The 18,514-nt window shown below is 38.5% G+C and overlaps 1 protein-coding gene across 3 annotated transcripts in view; it reads right to left on the reverse strand.

Annotated features, from left to right (window-relative positions):
- Positions 1 to 18,514, reverse strand: part of SMYD3 (SET and MYND domain containing 3) — a 713,262-nt gene that overhangs the window by 538,456 nt on the left and 156,292 nt on the right. For all 3 annotated transcript variants that reach the window (XM_045877596.3, XM_054508102.2, XM_045877595.3), the window contains one exon: positions 3,595 to 3,658. In XM_045877596.3, the coding sequence (XP_045733552.1) occupies positions 3,595 to 3,658 (64 nt within the window). The remainder of the gene's footprint in view (positions 1 to 3,594; positions 3,659 to 18,514) is intronic.

Here is an 18,514-nt window from a genome sequence, read left to right on the forward strand (position 1 = left end):
GCTTTTTTTTTTAAGATTTTATTTCTTTCAGAGAGAGAGAGAGAGAGGGCTTGCGCACATGCAAGCATGAGCTAGGGGGAGGGGCAGAGGGAGAACCAGGCTTCCCGCGGAGCAGGGAGCCCGATGTGGGACTCAATCTCAGGACCCTGCGATTATGACCTGAGCCAAAAGCAAACACTCAACTGACTGAGCCACCCAGGTGCCCCTGAGCAGCATGCGTTTTTAAAAGAAAACTTAGCCCACTCCTCCTCTTTCATTTCAAAATCACCTATGATGCTCTGGTTATACAGAAATCAGACTAGTTCCCATATATAAGCCCTCGATCGCAATGTACGACACATCATAATAAGGTATCCACAGAGGAATTACAAAGCCACTGATGACAAAACACTCTCCAGTGTAAGAAACAATAGTGAACATAGCAGTCAATATATACATATATGTGAACACTAGGTATGAAGTGTAGATGAACAGTTTTGTGTGTACCCTCCACTCACAAAACAAACACATTGAGATTACCTCTAGAAAACAGAAGTAGGAATGGGGAAGGAAGCTGGAGGAAACATTCACTCTTCTTACTTTAATTTTCTGTTTAAAAATGAAATGTGAAAACCAGTAACACTGAATCCACCCTTATGGGCGTGAGGGATATCACGCCTCATAATACCTCAATAGCCTCCCTCACACGACTCATTGATGCCATGGCCCCACACATCAAATGCTAAGCTAGGGCGCCTGGGTGGCTCAGTTGGTTAAAAGACTGCCTTCGGCTCAGGTCATGATCCTGGAGTCCCGGGATCGAGTCCCGCATCGGGCTCCCTGCTCGGCAGGGAGTCTGCTTCTCCCTCTGACCCTCCTCCCTCTCATGCTCTCTGTCTCTCATTCTCTCTGCCTCAAATAAATAAATAAAATCTTTAAAAAAAAAAAAAAAAAAAAAAACAAATGCTAAGCTAATGAACCAAAGTTATGTCCCTCCGGGGCAAATATATTATAGATTTTATGCTACAAATTCACATCCTCTATATCAATTTCCATTCCGAGGGCATTTGCCTCCTGTTCATTACTGTTCATAGTTCAGTTTGTCAGTTTAATTTTGTGCTGCTTTGTAGGAATCCACAATAATTACAATGTTTAATTCTGTACCTGAAGGGTAAGCTAAACAGGGCAGTTTAAATGCGTATGTTCTGGCCAATCTTTGACTCCCATCCCGCCTCTACACATCCCCATCCCCCTCACACATACAAGCATATGCCCTAGTTGGCTTATATATGATATCTTCCATCTTACTAGCTATTTTCCCATTACTTTCTACAGTATATCTGACGATGACATTATTATTGATGCTACAGTAAACAGTTAATATATGTGGTCAAAGGACATGCACCACAATGAATCAAAATGACATATCCACCCACCAAACTCCCTCAACACATTCTAATCAAATAATGTTTTTTTTTGTCATGAGTGTACTACAAAAGGAGGAAGTAGCATTGGAGAAAAAACATAAAAACTGGGAAAAATAAAAGTAAATGTTTAGGTCATTGAAACTGGAAAGAAAGTTCATCCAGAAGATATATGTAATTTGTCGGTTCTATACATAGTCTTCTTAATTTGAAGTTCCTTGAAACGAATCTCAGTTTCACATGAATAAGATAGATAACATCACCATAAAATAGTCTATCTAGAATTTATCTTGTAGGAAAAAGGATGGCTTTGTTTTCATAATTTCCTTTTTCTTATTATTATTACTAATGATCTTACATAAATCTCGTATCGTTCCGTTACAGAATTTTTGCTTTACAAAATGAGGCAAAAGTAATCCAATTATTTTTCACATTCCCTATTTTTATTAGGGAAGTGTTACTTCAAACCTTCTATTTTAGTATTTTTTGTTTTGTGTTCCTTGGGGATTGAGTTGCACCCTTATTAAAAACAAAACAAAAGCCAGGAAAAAATATGAATACCACAGGAAATAGAAAGCTACACCTAATCAGAATGTTAGAACAAAAATAAAATTTGGGCTTAGAAGAGAAATTAGAACTCTGGATCCAAATTCCACGGCCTATTAGGTATAGGATGTTTGGCAGGTTACTTAAAATTCTGTAGCTCAGCCCCCTGACAGGTAAAACAAGCACAATGGTAGTAATCTCCCAAGATTCATATAGGAGTAAACAAAATAAAACAGTACCTGACACACAGGAGAGATCTTGTAAATATTAGTTCTTATTAGTAGTACAGATTAGGAAGCTGAGGCCCAGAGAATTACCATGCTTTCTTCGGAACAATTTAATGAGCTAATGGCACAACGGTCATTAGAACTTGGGTCGTCTGATTAATTTGTATGCTTGTTTGCTTAGGTTTCTTCTCTCTTAAGATCACTCTATTTGCAGTCTGGAGAAATTACTTTCATAGGAGAAAGTGAGAGAGAGAGCGAAACTCCCTCAGATAAGCATAGCCTAGATGCCGAAAAAGGAAAAGAGGAACACTAGGTGTCCATGTGTGCGTGCACACACACACACACACACACACACCAAAATAAGAAACAAAAATGATGGGTGGAAGGTTGAGAGCAAGTGACACAGACACAAAACCTCCAATTACTTTATTATGATGCAATTCATTACAGCATAATTACATTTCTTATAAAATGATTAATCATAAGGTTAGAAGAAAAGCTTATGTTGAATGTTAATTATACACCCTTTAAAGAATTTTAAAGACATTAACAATGGTAATCTCACAGACTCTCTGTCAGTTGTCCTAAATTAAACTCTTGGAACGCAATTTGGCACTATCTTTAAAAATTCAAAATCATGTATCCTTTTACTCATCGATACAGCTGGGAAGAATTTACCCTACAACTAATTTGTGAAGTGTGCAGAAATGTGTACAAAAAGATGCTTGGTCCATAACTGGCAATACCAAAAAAGTTAAGCATTCATTAAAGAAGAAGTAACAACTGTGGTGCGTTCATGTAATGGAATCAGTGGGATGAGACCAAAGGGTCCTCTGGACAGGTTATAAAATGAAAAGGAGAATTTAGGTATATAAGAATAACCCATCTCTGTTTTTCTAACAAAGAGAATAAATATTCGAATGTGTTAGGAGTAGAAAATGTTGCAAAGACCTAAGAAACTAGGTATCTCTGGACAATGGACTGAGGTCAGGAGGACAAGAAGATAGGAGTGAACATTTTTTTTCATGATATATGGATATTACGTATTTAGTTTATATATATATATCATATAAATGATACTTTACCATACACACTGATTTTTAAATTAAAGGAAAATAAGTTAAAATAAATCAAAGATTATAAAAAACAAAACAAAACAGAAATAGGCCAATGGGCATAATGGAGCACAAATTAAGAGCAGAGAACTTGAAGGTTTCACTTACATAGAGTTGAACATTCCTTTTATTTATTCATTTATTTCAGAGAGAGAAAGAGAGAGAGCATGTGGAGGAAGGAGCAGAGAGAGAGGGACAAGCTGACTCCACGCTGAGCTGGGAGCCCAACGAGGGACTCGATCTCAAGACCCTGAGCTGAGCCAACTGAGCCACCCAGGTGCCCCTGTAGCTGAACATTCTTACCTGACACTTAGCGCTACAGTATTTTGCAACTCGGCATTGAGAACACCGCATCAGCTTTTCCTTCCTGTTAAAAAAAAAAAAAAAAAAAAAAAAATTCACATTAGGAAATGAGTGAGAACCATATATGTTTGAAGAAAGAAACATAAATCAACATACTGATGCCAATATTTTCTGCTCACCCCACTGTACGCTCCTGTAAGATTCAGATTTTCACATTGATAAACATCTTTCATCTTCAATGTAAGACATGGACATAACAGCTAATGGTCCCTTTTTTAAATTGTGGTGAAAAATATGTAATATAATATTTACCACTTTAAACATTTTTAAGTATATACTTCAGTGTGTATTAACAAGTTAAAAAGTCAAGGCCCAAAATGGAGTCGCTTTTCCTAAGCCCTATTATCATGTTTGAGACTTAACTACAGTTTTGGCTCTTCCAAAAATGAAATCTTAAACCAGTCAATCACGGGTACTAGTTAGGTAACCTGCTTGGTAGACCCCTGGTCTCCCCTAAGGAAAGTAACCCACTTTTCACCTAGTATAATTTTCTTGTTGCTGCTCTCTCTGCCTAGAGAAGTCTTTCATTTTGTACAGCATCTCAGGGCTAGTTTCTATCTGCTACATTGGATGCTGCCCAAATCATGAACCACTAAATAAAGCCAATAAGATCTTTAAACTTTACTCAGTTGAATTTTGTTTTTTAGCAAATGGCATTAAGTACATTCACTTTGTTCTGCACATTACAACCACTAATGTTCATTTGAATAAAAAATTAATTAAAATCAGAGATTCCCATTGAGAGCAAAAATTTTACTCCACAGAGGTTTTAACTCTCCATATGAAATACAGAATCCAGTCCCATCAACTAGTTGAAGTATTCTATACTCCTCAGATATAAAAATTTTGTAAGTCTTAACTTATCATATAGTTTAATTATGAATATACTCCTTCTGGAAAATGATTTTAAAATTCCATTAAATCCAGTTACTTTAGACATCCTGAATTGAGATGCTCTAAAGATACATCCCCCTAAATCACCTGTGTAACAAAAAAGCAAAAATGAAAAAGTTGAATTATAAAATAAGAATAAATGTGATGATAAAATTAATAGTGACAAACAAAAGGCAGGAAGGACTGTGGATAAATAGAGGGTACCCAAGAGCATTAAAAGTCAAACTGTAATATTACTATTAGTAACAAAAAAAGAACAAATCCTTCTAAGCACTTCTAATGCACCAGGTACTCTTCATAGATTTTTACATCGATGACTTACACTTACTTTCAAACAGTCCTATAAGTAAGCATTCTTATTATGACAACTTTACAGATACTTTAATTCATTTTCAAGAGATAAAAAGTAAAGAGCAGTGCAAACACCATAAAGGGCAGGTGGCAGGGATACTGAAAGGGTAAGCAAGAATCCTAAAGAGAATAGGAACCTAAACATACCTTCACTTCTGGGACAGCGAGGGTCAGACATGGAACATAAAACACAGGGAGAGGTTAAAATCTAAGTAAAGGGAAGCCAAAATGCCTCCCTTCACCAAGTATAGAATTGTAGCCGCCACATATCAACACCCCAGGCAACAATGCAAACCCAGTAATCTGGCCTTCAAGTTCTTGGCTTTGACCATCAACCATATTACCGCTCTTGGATAAAAATGGATACAAACAAAATCCACCACGGGGCGCCTAGGCAGCGAAGTTGGTTAAACAAACAACTTTGGCTTTGGCTCAGGTTGTGATCTCAGGGTCGTGAGATCAAGTGCCAGGTCAGACTCCGCACTCAGCACAGAGTCTACCTGAGATTCTCTCTCCATCTGCCCCTCCCACTCATGCTCTCTCTCTCTCTCTCCAAAATAAATAAACCATTTAAAAAAAAATCCACCCACTGGCTTTTTATGAGACACACTTCAAATAAAAGGACATACAAAGGAGGATGAAAACGATATGCCAGGCAAATATTAACCTGAGAAAAAGCCTGTGTAACTACATCAATTTCAGGGGGAAAAAAGGACTTTACAGTTAAAGATCTTGTCAGAGATGAATAAAGTCAATACTCAATGATAAGAGACTCTGATCCCCAAGGTGTAGGAACCTAGTGACAAATATACCCAGTCTCAAAATATAAGAACAAGTAACAGATCTGAGGGAAAAATGACCAACACAGTAAGTTAATACATGTTAAGGCCCTTAAAATAGTGCCTGGAATATAGTAAGTACCATGTAAGTATTAGTCATACCTATAGAAAGATATAAAGTCTTTTTCAGGAATTCACAGACCAAGCAGATAAAGAATAAGGAGCTGAATAATTTATTTGATCTCATAGTAAGTACAGACCCTTACACCTGTTATATTAAGTATATTCAAAAACTCCTTTTAAGCATCCACTGATCATTTACAAAACATGCCCAGAAAGTAGACCACAGAGCAAATTTCAACTCACAGCCCTGAGATCAACAGTCACACGCTCTACTAACTGAGCCAGACAGGTGTCCTGAAAATACGAGATTAAATAACGAAAAAATATAAAAACTTGTGAGATAAAGCAAACATCATACTTACAGGAACATTTGTAACTTCAAATGTTTACATTAAAAAGAAAAACTGAGGGGCGCCTGGGTGGCTCAGTCAGTTAAGCATCCGCTCCTGATTTCGACTCAAGACATGATCTCAGGGTTGTGGGATCAGGCCCTGCGAGGGGCTCTGCACTCAGTGAGAAGTCTGCTTGGGATTCTCTCTCTCCCTCTGCCCCTCCCCCACCCCTCTCTCTCTCAAATAAATAAGTAAATCTTAAAAAAAAAGAAAAACTGAAAATCAAGGAGATAAACATGCAAATCACGAATTTAAATGTAAAAATAGCAGAAAACAAAGGAAAGCAGGAAGTTACACGACAAATCCACAAAACGAAATAGAATACAATGACATAATAGAGAAGACCGATAACATAAACAAATGTCTTGCAAGATTACATAGGAGGAAGTTTACAAATAAATAACAAAATGGAATGGAACTCAAGATTCAGTAGACTGAAAAACAAACAGGAGAGAATTCTGACAGAATTTTCCAATCTCCTTAACTCTCCCCATAAAAAAAATGACAGTGCAAGTAAGACAGCAAACCTGAGTATCACTCCCCGCCCTGGGAAACATCCCAACAAACCCAAAATATGAACGAGGAGAGGAAACCACTACCAGCTCTGAGACTTAAATCAATATATTTGTGGGAGAAAAACAAAGAAGGCAGCTGGGCTCCCAATAAGCCTGAAAACAAAAGAAGCCCCAAACTGCCAAAAGATACCCAGTGTGTCCAGGCACCCTGAGAACAGGTAGCCAAAAGCGGGGGAGGATGCTTTGTGCAGGAACAGTCCTGAGGATGAGTCACTGGGGTCCCCTGAATGCCACCTTCCTCAGACCTGGCTCTTCAGATTTTCCCTCATCTCCCTCTTTCTGGTATAAGTTATTCAGAGGCAACTTCTGTTCCTTGCAAATTAAAAGCCCCAGCAGTATGAAGTGTTTCTTCTCAATTTTAAAAATTAATGAGCAGAATCAAGATACCTCAGGTCAGTGATGAGCAGGTTAGCAAGTCAAACTCTGTCCTCTCCCTCCCATAGCTACCAACCCAGAGCTTTAATGAATTTTAACACAGAATGTTGGCAAAGTAAATACCAAAATTAGTCCAAGTGCCTAAATAATTTAATCATTTTGATGTGTGAAGGAAACTCCTTGAGTTATTTAAATGTTCAGTTATTTTTATATATCAAATAACTAAGCAAATTTTTCTCAAGTTTCAAAAAAAGGTCAACTGAATCCAAGAGAAAAGTTTGTGTGTTTGATCAGAAAACCACTGAGCCTTGGTAGAGTTACTGCTTCTCTCTCAGGGGGAAGATTCAGAGCAATAGCATCTTGTGAAGCGAATTCCAGCCCTGCAAAGGGGAATGAGTTAAATGACTTTCCTTCCAATACTAAAATGATTTGGTTCTGCTTCTCTTGTACAGCCAACAAATATAAACTAGATTTGAAGATGACAAAAATGGTGCACGTTCTAAGGCAAATTGCAGTAGTCTCTGAGGCACAGAGAAGTAATGAATACAGAATTTTCACAGATTGCAGAAACATCCTGCTTGCAAAATAATTAGCTCAGGTCCAAATGGACTTCCTGAACAAAAAGCAATCTGCCCCTCCCCACCACTCATGCGCTCTCACTCTCTCAAATAAATAAATAAAATCTTAAAAAAAAAAAAAAAAGGGCAAAGCAATCTAAGGAAATAGGTTAGCAATGTATCAGTAAGAGGAAATGAATAATTTTTTTACCTCTTTTGCCCTCTCCACTTAAGAGATAAATAGTATTCTACCCCCAAATAGAAGATATTAAAATTATTTTACACCAAAATCAGTGTTATCTTTAACTCTACCCACTAAAATAGCAAAAAGGAATCCCCTATCACTTATTCATGCAAACTGTGATATGCTGTAGAACAGTGTCAAATCACAGAAAATTCTTAGGTTGCTCAGTGCCCCAGATACAGTGTGGTTCATAGAGCAAAACAAGTCCTCTCTTCCAAGTAAAGTCTGGGACATAATGAGTTTCTCCAACAGCATAGGCAACAGAAATGTTGAAAGGAAATGAAAACAGAGCAAAATTACTTATTCTTCCAGTATACAAATTAAGAAGTTATATATGAATACAGGAGAAACCACTGTCTCTAAAAAAATCAAAGAAGAAATGATTAATTGGCTCCTTCAAATCACAATAATTGGGGTAATATTTAAGGGAATGTCTCTTTGTCCCTGGTTATCAGCGGGAGAAAGTATCCCAGGGTTTAAAACTCTGCCCTAAATTAATATGGGCAGGTGCCAGGCAGAGGAAAAGAAGTTTCCTGGAAAGAATATAGAAAACAAACAAATTCTAGTGATTGAAATTCCCACCAGCGTGGGCACCTGCAGAATCCATTTTAAACTTTGTGTAGAGAAAACAGTGTATCTACAACACATTCATATATGGTATGCTTAGTACACAGGCAATATGTCTTGATCCCCTAGAAGTCTCCCAGTGTGCCTTGCAGAAGAATCTCACTGTTGGCCAGTCTGGCCCAGGCAAAGGCTCAGGAACCACAAGGAAGCTTATGGTTCCTGCCCTCCAAAGCAACTCATTTGGATGGAGCACAGCCCTGTACAATCAGAAGCAAACCAGAGTACACTATGTGTCTTTGCAGCTGCTTCTTCTGAGCTGAAGATCCGTGGCCAGAAATCTTTTGCACATCTCTGTGCTTTTTCAAGGACCAAAATTTAGTTTATGGCTGATCACTGTGACCTCTGAGAAGAAATGTGAGCTAAGAAAGAGAACAGAGCTCATTAATTAGAGTCTGCATCACTTACACTCGATAAAGAGTGTTGACCATGGGATGTCTGATGTAGTACCCCCTGCCTTAATACAAGGTTTAAGGAAGATTCTCTGAGAACAATCCCTATGAAAATATTCCTTCACACAATTAAGACATAAAATGCTCTGTGGAGTATGAGGAATATGAACTGTCTTATGAATAAAGATATCTAATTTTTTCAAAGGCAAAAACCAAATAATTAAGTGAATGAAGTCTAAATATAATTTTTAAAACAAAGAGAGCAAAGAAATAATATTTCTTTAAAGAATTTTTATGTTTGTAAAGAACATTGAAATCTCAGAATCCTGACTCATTAAAAATGTTAATGTCAGGTACCTGAGTACTTGGCTGTTTCCCCATGGAAATTTCTGAAGCAAATGAAATTCTCCACTATGAAAAGGAGATTATCCTAATAAAGTCATGCAATTCTATCCAAGGGTTGTACAATTACTTTTACTCTGACCAAATAAAATACACTGTAAAATGCTAAACATACAGAGCTCCCTTTGGCATAAATATTCATAGTAATACAGATAAGAAATCTTCCATTTTTGTTTCCAGATGGTAATTATGTTGGTATGGGCCCAAAGGCTTCTTTTTAAATTAAAGAGGTTCACATCCACCATCCAGCTAACTATCAAATAGTTTTTTTTTTTAAGATTTTATTTATATAAGAGAGCAAGAGTGAGTGAGAGAGCACAAGCTGGGGGAGAGACAGAGAGAGAGGGAGGAGACTCCCCACTGACCGGAGAGCCTACACTGGCTCCATACTGGGCTTGATCCTGACCCCAGGATCATGACCTGAGGCAAAGGCAAACGCTTAACTGACTGAGCCACCCAGGCGCCCCTCAAATAGTTCTTAATACAAAATAGCAGATGTGGTCAAAATAACACAGACTCATAATACAGGAAGGCAGAATTGGTTTGGATTCATTTTTCTACATCCCCTATCACTTTATTTCAGATTTCTAACATTCAAAGTACAAAACAAGAAAACATAATGATTAATATTTCAGGAAAAGAAATGAATCTATGATCCACAGTCACCATAACTTCCTGGGCAAAACACAAGCAATTTAAACCCACATTAGTGCTTAGAGAAAAAGCATGGCAAAGCATCTGAGCCAAATGAGTTAAGGGAGGCAGGGCATCTGACTTGGGTACTTCTCTTTCCACTGTTCTCTGGCTCCTAAATTAAAGCTATTGTACTTGGAGAGATAGTGCTACCTGATGAACATAAACTTCAACTGTTAATTCAGCAAGGGTAAAGTAACTGGCCACCAGGTAGACAGCACCCTGCAAGGTCCTGTGTTGATAAATGCAGAGAGGGCACGACAGTCACGGCTCCTAGGAGCTCAGGATAAACAAGGACAGATCAACACATACCACTTGCAGAACAAGCCACAATACAAAACCGAGTTCTGAGAAGCAGCACAGACTATAGGACCTGAGTTGAGATGAAGGAAAAGTCACATTCTGATAAAAAGTGACTAAGAGAAGATGGTAGGGCTGTTGTTAAAGAAAAGGGAAGTCCCCATTACCTAAAAGGGAAAATGTTAGAGCAGTCTAGAGTTCAAAATCGGCACTGCAAGTGCTATGATCTGAATGTGGCCCCAACAACATTCAGGAGTGGAAATCTTCATCCTTAAATGTGACAGGCGCTTAGCTTATTAGGATGGAGCCTTCATAAATGGAATTAGTGTTCTTTTTTTTTTCTTTTTTATTTATTTATTTGAGAGAGAGAGAGGAGCAGGGAGGAGGAACAGAGGGAGACAGAGAAGCACACTCACCATCGAGCAGGGAGCCCGATGCAGGACTCGATCCCAGGACCCTGAGATCATGACCTGAACCGAAGGCAGACGCTTAACCAACTGAGCCACCCAGGCGCCCTGGAATTAGTGTTCTTAAAAAGCACTTCTTTTTAAGCAAGAGCCCCCTCACCCCTTCTACCAGGTGAGGACATAGCGGGAAGTCACCCGCTATGAAGCAGCAAGAAAGCCTTCACCAGAATTGGACCATGTGGCACCTTGAGCTTGGCCCTCCCAGCTTCCAGAACTGTGAGAAATAAACTTCTGGTGCTTAAAAGTTACCCCGTCTGACCTTTTGTTAGAGTAGCCCCAAGGAACTAAGACACCAAGCCCACTCCCTACTGGCAGCGTAACCTTGCAACTTCCCTTGGCCTCAGTTTCCTCTCTGTAATGTGGAAGCAGCACATCACCAGTAAAGGTGTTGGCTGGACCACATGAGATCATCGGTCCAAAGACCCTGCTCACGCTGCACCAAGCACACCATCCAGCACAGAATTAAAACTGAGGTGCTGAGAGTAATATTTTCAGAGCGCTCCAGATAATTTTGTCTATTTCTATGCCCTTCCTGAAAAGAGCTTCTTATATACCTCTCCCATGATTGCTAAGAAAGCAAAACCTACAGGTGGGACAAATCTGGTCCTCTCCATGCACGCCCACAGACACTACACTAGTACCATTTTTTACTTAGCTCTGAATCCCAGGTTTTACCCTCCTAAGTGTTTCACGGCTCAATCTACATTCACTGCAGTTTCTTTACCATTATTTTTAATTTGGATCAGAATGATTAACTTGAGTGGTCTGATTCAAGAAGCTAAAGACATTTTAGGAAAGTTTATTTGTGGAAATGACAATCAGAGAGGATTGTTACAACTTCACTAAAATTAAAAGTCAATCACGAGGGCGCCTGGGTGGCTCAGTTGGTTAAGCGACTGCCTTCGGCTCAGGTCATGATCCTGGAGTCCTAGGATCAAGTCCCGCATCGGGCTCCCTGCTCGGCGGGGAGCCTGCTTCTCCCTCTGACCCTTCCCCCTCTCATGTGCTCTCGGTCTCTCTCATTCTCTCTGTCTCAAATAAATAAATAAAATCTTTAAAAAAAAAAAAGTCAATCACGACTCCTGACATTGTTTTCTTGACGCAAGGTAACGTCTACCACAAGTTAAAGAGAAAACATCTTTACAAGAGCACAGACTTAAACTTTCCTCACTATATGTTTCTCTGCAAAATTTAGCATTATGTGCTCAGGCCCCTCTTCATGTTTAAAACTGGTGACTTACAGCTGTTTTTCAGGCAAAGCATATGAGTAAACTGAAGAAATTTGTGACCAAAATGCAATGCTGAAGAGGGATCTGTTCTAACGACGACATCTGTGTTCCTAAATAGGAAACCTCTTAAGCTCAGTCTAGTAATACGACTCTGGTAAGTCTAAAAGATGTATTCAATTTCCACAAGTCTTCCAGAAATCCAAAATAAGAAAAATGTGAGAAATAAGAAAAAGATGTGATTTCACCCAAAGAGTGAAATCAGAAATCCTTTAAACATATAAGCATTGCTAGTATAAATATCACCCAGCATATATAAAAAAATAAAAATACTGTGAGGGTAGAATTTCAAAGATGTATAAGAATATTTGATCAACATTTTCAACAATATTCTATGACCTAAGTGTTCAAACTAGCAAAAAATGGTCACCTTGATTTCAGTTCCAGGAAACAGTTTGTCACAAAGGAGGAATTCTCTGTATCTTCCTCTAATTAAAAAATGAAACTTAGGAGCACCTGGGGGACTCAGTCGGTTAAGCATCTGCCTTTGGATCAGGTTATGATCTCGGGGTCCTGGGATCGAGTCCCGTATCGGGCTCCCTGCTCAGTGGTGACTATGCTTCTCCCTCTCCCTCTGTGATCTTTCTCGCTTTCACTCTCTCTCAAATAAATAAATAAAAATCTTTAAATAAATAAATAAATAAAATAAAAGTATCACGAGAGTCTCTTGCCCCCCCACTCATGCTCTCTCTCTCAAATAAACAAAATAAAAATGAAACTTAACAACACCATGAATCTAGTTTAGCTTTAACAGCAAAAAAACCAAAAGCCAAATTCACTATCTAATTATACTAATCTCTTCATTTCAGAGGCCCAGAAGCATTTTCTCTTTCTGCCTTCTTTAAAAATTTGCCCTTCTATTTTATAATTAAGTATATTACTTTGTTTAACTTTTAATTACAAATTTCCTCAAGTAGTCTTGGAAATAAGGATAATGAAATCTCAAGTAACTCATTCTCTCTTTTGGAGAACAAAATGAAACTTTAAGTTTATAAAGAAAGTGGACAGGGCGCCTGGGTGGCTCAGTCGGTTGAGCATCCTTGATTTTGGCTCAGGCTGTGATCTCAGGGTCTGGAGATTCAACCCCAGATGGGCTCCTCACTCAGCGGGGAGTCTGCTTGAGGATTCTTTCCCTCTCCCTCTACCCACCCCCAGTGGCGTGCTTGCACGCTCTCTCTCTCAAATAAATAAGTAAATCTAAAAAAAAAAAAAGAAAGTGGACTATGCTGACCTAGTCCCCAAGTAAAAATAAACGTTAAGAGTCCTTAAGACACACAGAATTAAATGTTACACCTGCTAATGCATTGTAATTAAATAAGTTCATAAAGACTTGTATAGAATAATCATTAGCTGGCAACCATGCAATGAGTTAATGGGTCAGTGAGGGGGGTTTTCAAACCTCTGTGGTCCTCCTAAAGGGAGCAGGTGGTATGGTCAATACTGGGCTCTCCCACGGCCCCAACTATCAACCTCACAGATTCCATTTATCAAATGAGGACATTGCTTTTCTCCAAACACTTAGGTGAGATTTTTGGAATGGAAATTTTGCTTAAAGTAGGTATAGAAAGGTAAGACAAATACCAGAATTTGGAACATTGAGAAGACCTATATAGAAAAAATAGGAGAAACTATGACAATGTACCAAAATTGAAGTTAGAAATGTACTAGAAGGAAATTTCATTTGCCCTAAAATTTGGACTTAGGCTCCCAGGTATGGAATAGCGAAGGTAAACTGTGCAGAAAAAATTCTAAGAGAAAAGCACTTTAATACTGGATACTTCATTTATTATTCTGCAACTACAGGTAATAAATATACTTCTTTGTCCCTAAAGTTATTCTAATATAAAATAATAGTCATGATGATAATAATAAAAATAAAAACTCCCTAGAGGGGAGCCTGGGTGGCTCAGTGGGTTAAGCATCCAACTCTTGATTTCGGCTCAGGTCATGATCTCAGAGTCATGGCTCAAGCACTCCATGCTCAGCAGTGGAGCCTGCTTGGGATTCTCTCTCTCCCTTTCCCTCTGCCCCTCCCCCTAATCTCTCTCGCTCACTCTCAAATAATCTTTAAAAAATAAAATAAAGCCAAAAGATAATAATATGAACTAATAATAAAGATTGTACTTAATTTTATTACATATTTGTAAACAGAAATATACGACATTCTCAAAAAAATCGTATTATTTTACACATGCGGTAAGGGATATTTGACAAATATATACTATCTGATCCCTATATAATTATGTATGAATGTGTGTATGTATGTAATAAAGATTTATCACAATGTATTTTACAATTCCATACTGATAGAATTAACATCATATCCACCCTGATGAATATCTGGGTTGATTCCAATGTTTTACTATTATAAACAATGCTATACTGAATACTTCCATTATGCAATGATTTTCAAAACCATTTGATCTCATTCGGGATTTAAAAAGACTAAAAGGACTATAAAGAAGTTTTATTTATGTGGGTTATATCTATAAATATTTGTATAGCTATAAGTATTTACCATAAGAGAGTAAAACTAATAAATTTTAAAATATTAATGCATTTAATAATCCCATTATATGTTGACATAAATAATGTATTTCTATTAAAAAAGATTTTCTGAAACAAAAAATAGTGAGGAGAGCGGTACTATTTTGCATTTTTTAAAATCTCTTTATTGCCTGGCTTAACAGAAGGCAGCTGGATTCTCACTTCTGTTTCTATTGAATAATCACATGTCATATTACTCCTAGAAAATTCCACTGTATACACTAGTGACGGAATGAGACTTAAAAAGGCAAATAATGACTTAATATTATTATAAAAATAGCTTTCACCTTCTAGATCCCTTGAAAGGACCTTGGGGAGCCCACTCTGACTTCCATGGCTTTAGAGTACATTTTCCTAGATGAGGAATGGCTCAGGTTGTGCAAATGCACATCCTGAAGGTTTTGCATTTTGACAAATGCATCTCCAAAGTGGTTGCAGGAATTTTACACTCCCACAGCAGTTTAAGAGTTCCCTTAAATCTATGTTTCGTGAACGCTTCAAGTTGTCAGTCATTTTACTTTCTGCCAGTCTGAATGATATGGAATGTTATCCACTGTGGGTTTTTTTTTTAAATAAAGATTTACTGATTTATTTGAAAGAAAGAGAGAAGAGAAGGGGGGAGAGTCAGAGGGAGAAAGAGAGAAGGAGACCCCATGCTGAGCACAGAGCCAGACCTGAGGCTAGATCTCACCATTCTGAGATGACGAATTGAGCTGAAACCAGGCGTCATCAGAGGCTTAACCCACTGTGCCACCCAGCTGCCCCTATATCACTGTTTTTATTGGGCATTCTCCTGATAAGCAGTCAGATTTTGACCAGCCTATTCAAGTTCATTCACCATTCAAGGTTTCTCTTCTGTGAATTACCTGTTCATAATATTTACCCATTTCCTACTAGGTTGTCTTTTTAAGAGATTAAACTCAATTTATTTTTTAATAAATTATTGACTGTAATTTCTTGTCAGATGCATGCTTTGTAAACTAATTTCTCACAGACTGTGTCTGTATTAATTTCTCAACTAGGCACTATAAGAGAATATAATACAGTAAACCCTATGGCCTGGAACTGAATTCTAGTTTATCACCTAGTAGCTATGTGATACTGAGCAATTTAATCTCTCTAAACCACTAAATACAAGTGAGAATATTAATAGTACCAACATTACTTGGCTGTAATGTGAATTAAGTAAAACATGTAAAACTCTTAACATTGTGTTTGGTTCATAAAAAGTGCTAATTAAATATTAGTCTTCTTATCATCAGATTATTATTATTCCTTTAAGAGATGTTTTTAATAGTAAACTCTCAGGGCGCCTGGTGGCTCAGTTGTTAAGTGTCTGCCTTGGCTCAGGTCATGATCCCAGGGTCCTGGGATCGAGCCCCACATCGGGCTCCCTGCTCCGTGGGAAGCCTGCTTCTCCCTCTCCCACTCCTCCTGCTTATGTTCCTGCTCTCGCTCTCTCTCGGTCAAATAAATAAATAAAATCTTTAAAAAAAAAATAGTAGGGCGCCTGGGTGGCTCAGTTGGTTAAGCGACTGCCTTCGGCTCAGGTCATGATCCTGGGGTCCCAGGATAGAGTCCCGCATCAGGCTCCCTGCTCAGCAGGGAGTCTGCTTCTCCCTCTGACCCTCCCCCCTCTCATGTGCTCTCTCTCTCTCTCTCATTCTCTCTCTCAAATAAATAAAATCTTAAAAAAAAAAAAAAGACTTTTTATACCATGGACTGTGATAGTTCTGGAAATATACGAAACAAAAGACATAGTTCTTGCCTTCAAGGACAGTTGGTGCTACAACAGAAGCAGACTAGCAGGAACAACAATAATGCTTACCAAGCATCTATTATGTGGTGTCAGCTACTGTGCTAGAAACCTGTAAGAGTAGTAGATGAAGAGTCGCAGAAGTAATAGTTATCAGTCATCACAGGTCCTAGGGTATGGACATAGAAGAGGCAGCTAAATTGCGGTAAAGACGATCAGAAGTGGGGATGAAGAGGCCAGGTGTTGGATGGATGTTCACCTCACCAAGAATGACAACAGGAATAATGATGAAGAAAAAGTGAGCCTGAATGTAAAGAAATCACTGGAAGGTAAGGTAAGGGGGAGGTATGATGACAAATGCTTCAAAGGAGCTGGCAATTTTGAGGGAGAAGAAAAATTATCTCAAAGCAGCAAAGGGAGCACTCCGTTTCTCTAGACCCTGAGATACTTTTAGGGTAGGAAAAAGCAGCCACTACTTGGGAGGATAGGAAGCACTGTCCTCAGAAGGCAGTCAGGTTTCAGTTAGAGCAAGAAGGAGAAGGAAAGGGGCACCTGGGCGGCTCAGTCAGTTAAGTGTCTGCCCCTGGCTCAGGTCATGGTCTCAGGGTCCTGGGATCGAGCCCCAAGTGGGGCTCCCTGCTCAGCAGGGAGTCTGCTTCTCCCTCTCCCTTTGCACTTCCCCCCACTTTCTCTCTCTCTCCAATAAATAAATAAAACTTAAAAAGAAAAAAAAGGAGAAGGGAACACTCAGAGGCATTCAGGATATGGAGGTTTGAAGATGAAAGAATGTGGGCACCTGGGTGGCTCAGTTGGTTAAGCGACTGCCTTCGGCTCAGGTCACGATCCTGGAGTCCCAGGATCGAGTCCCACATAGGGCTCCCTGCTCAGCGGGGAGTGTGCCTCTCCCTCTGACCCTCCCCCTTCTCATGTGCTCTCTCTCTCTCTCAAATAAATAAATAAAATCTTTAAAAAAAAAAAAAAGATGAAAGAATGTTCCAGGTGATATAGAAGGTGGGGGACAGTGTTGAGAAACGGTGAAGAATCGAGCTAGATTAGGGTAGACACAGAGCCAGATGGAGCTAAGGCTGGTACTGATGGATAACTTTACATGTTATAATTTCAGAAGCCAAGCACATTCCACCAAATGCTGCTCCTAAAATATCCCTAATGCAAAATGACAAAAGTTATAGCCAAAATATGTAACAAAATTCCAGGAAAATTCAAGAGCAAAAGCAGAGCACTAACAGAAGCCAGGTAATAAAAAGTGGTAAGTGAAACTGGAAATACAGAATGAATTAGCTGAGTAATTAATAAAAATTAAATTAAGTAATTTTCCTGGGTTACACCCTAGGCACTGATCTCTTCAAAGTCCATAGTCTACAGTCTTAAGCAGTGTGCCAAATGCCCAGTTATGAGCTTCTTCTGAGAGCCAGGCAAGAGGTGGCAAAGCCTAAATCAAGGCAGGGAAAGTCAAAATACAGGTGGGATAATGGTTACAAAAATAATCAAGAGCTATTTTTGAAAACAACCTGGCAGCTCCTCAAAAGGTTAAATACAGAATTACCCTGTTACAGCAATTCTGGTCCTAGGTATATAGCTAAGAGAAAAGAAAAAATACGTCCACACAAAAATGTGTGCATGAATGTTCATACCAAAGAAGTGAAAAGACTCCAATGTCTACGAACTGATAAATGGGTAAATAAAATGTGGCATATGCATGCATTGGGCTATTATTCAGCCATAAAAAATGAAGTAATGATACATGCTACAACATGGATGAACCTTGAAAATGTTATGCTAAATTAAAGAAGCTAGTCACAAAAGAAATCACATATTCTATAATTCCACTTATATGAAATATCTGGAACAGACATATCCATAGAGAAAGAAAGTAGACTAGTTGCCTAGAGCTGAGGTGGTAACGAGGTTAACTGGGGTAAATGAGAAGTGCCTCTAATGGGTTCAGAATTTTTGTCATGATGATGAAAATGTACAAGAATTAATTGTGGTAGTAGTTTCACAACTCAGTGAATATAGTAAAAACCACTGAACTGTTTACTTTAAACAGATAAACTGTATGGCATATGATTTATATCTCAATAA

The sequence above is a fragment of the Mirounga angustirostris genome, unplaced genomic scaffold (genome assembly GCF_029215605.1).
Source record: "Mirounga angustirostris isolate CCGP_5_RB_7025 unplaced genomic scaffold, mMirAng1.0.hap1 SCAF_6, whole genome shotgun sequence".
Taxonomy (NCBI): domain Eukaryota; kingdom Metazoa; phylum Chordata; class Mammalia; order Carnivora; family Phocidae; genus Mirounga; species Mirounga angustirostris.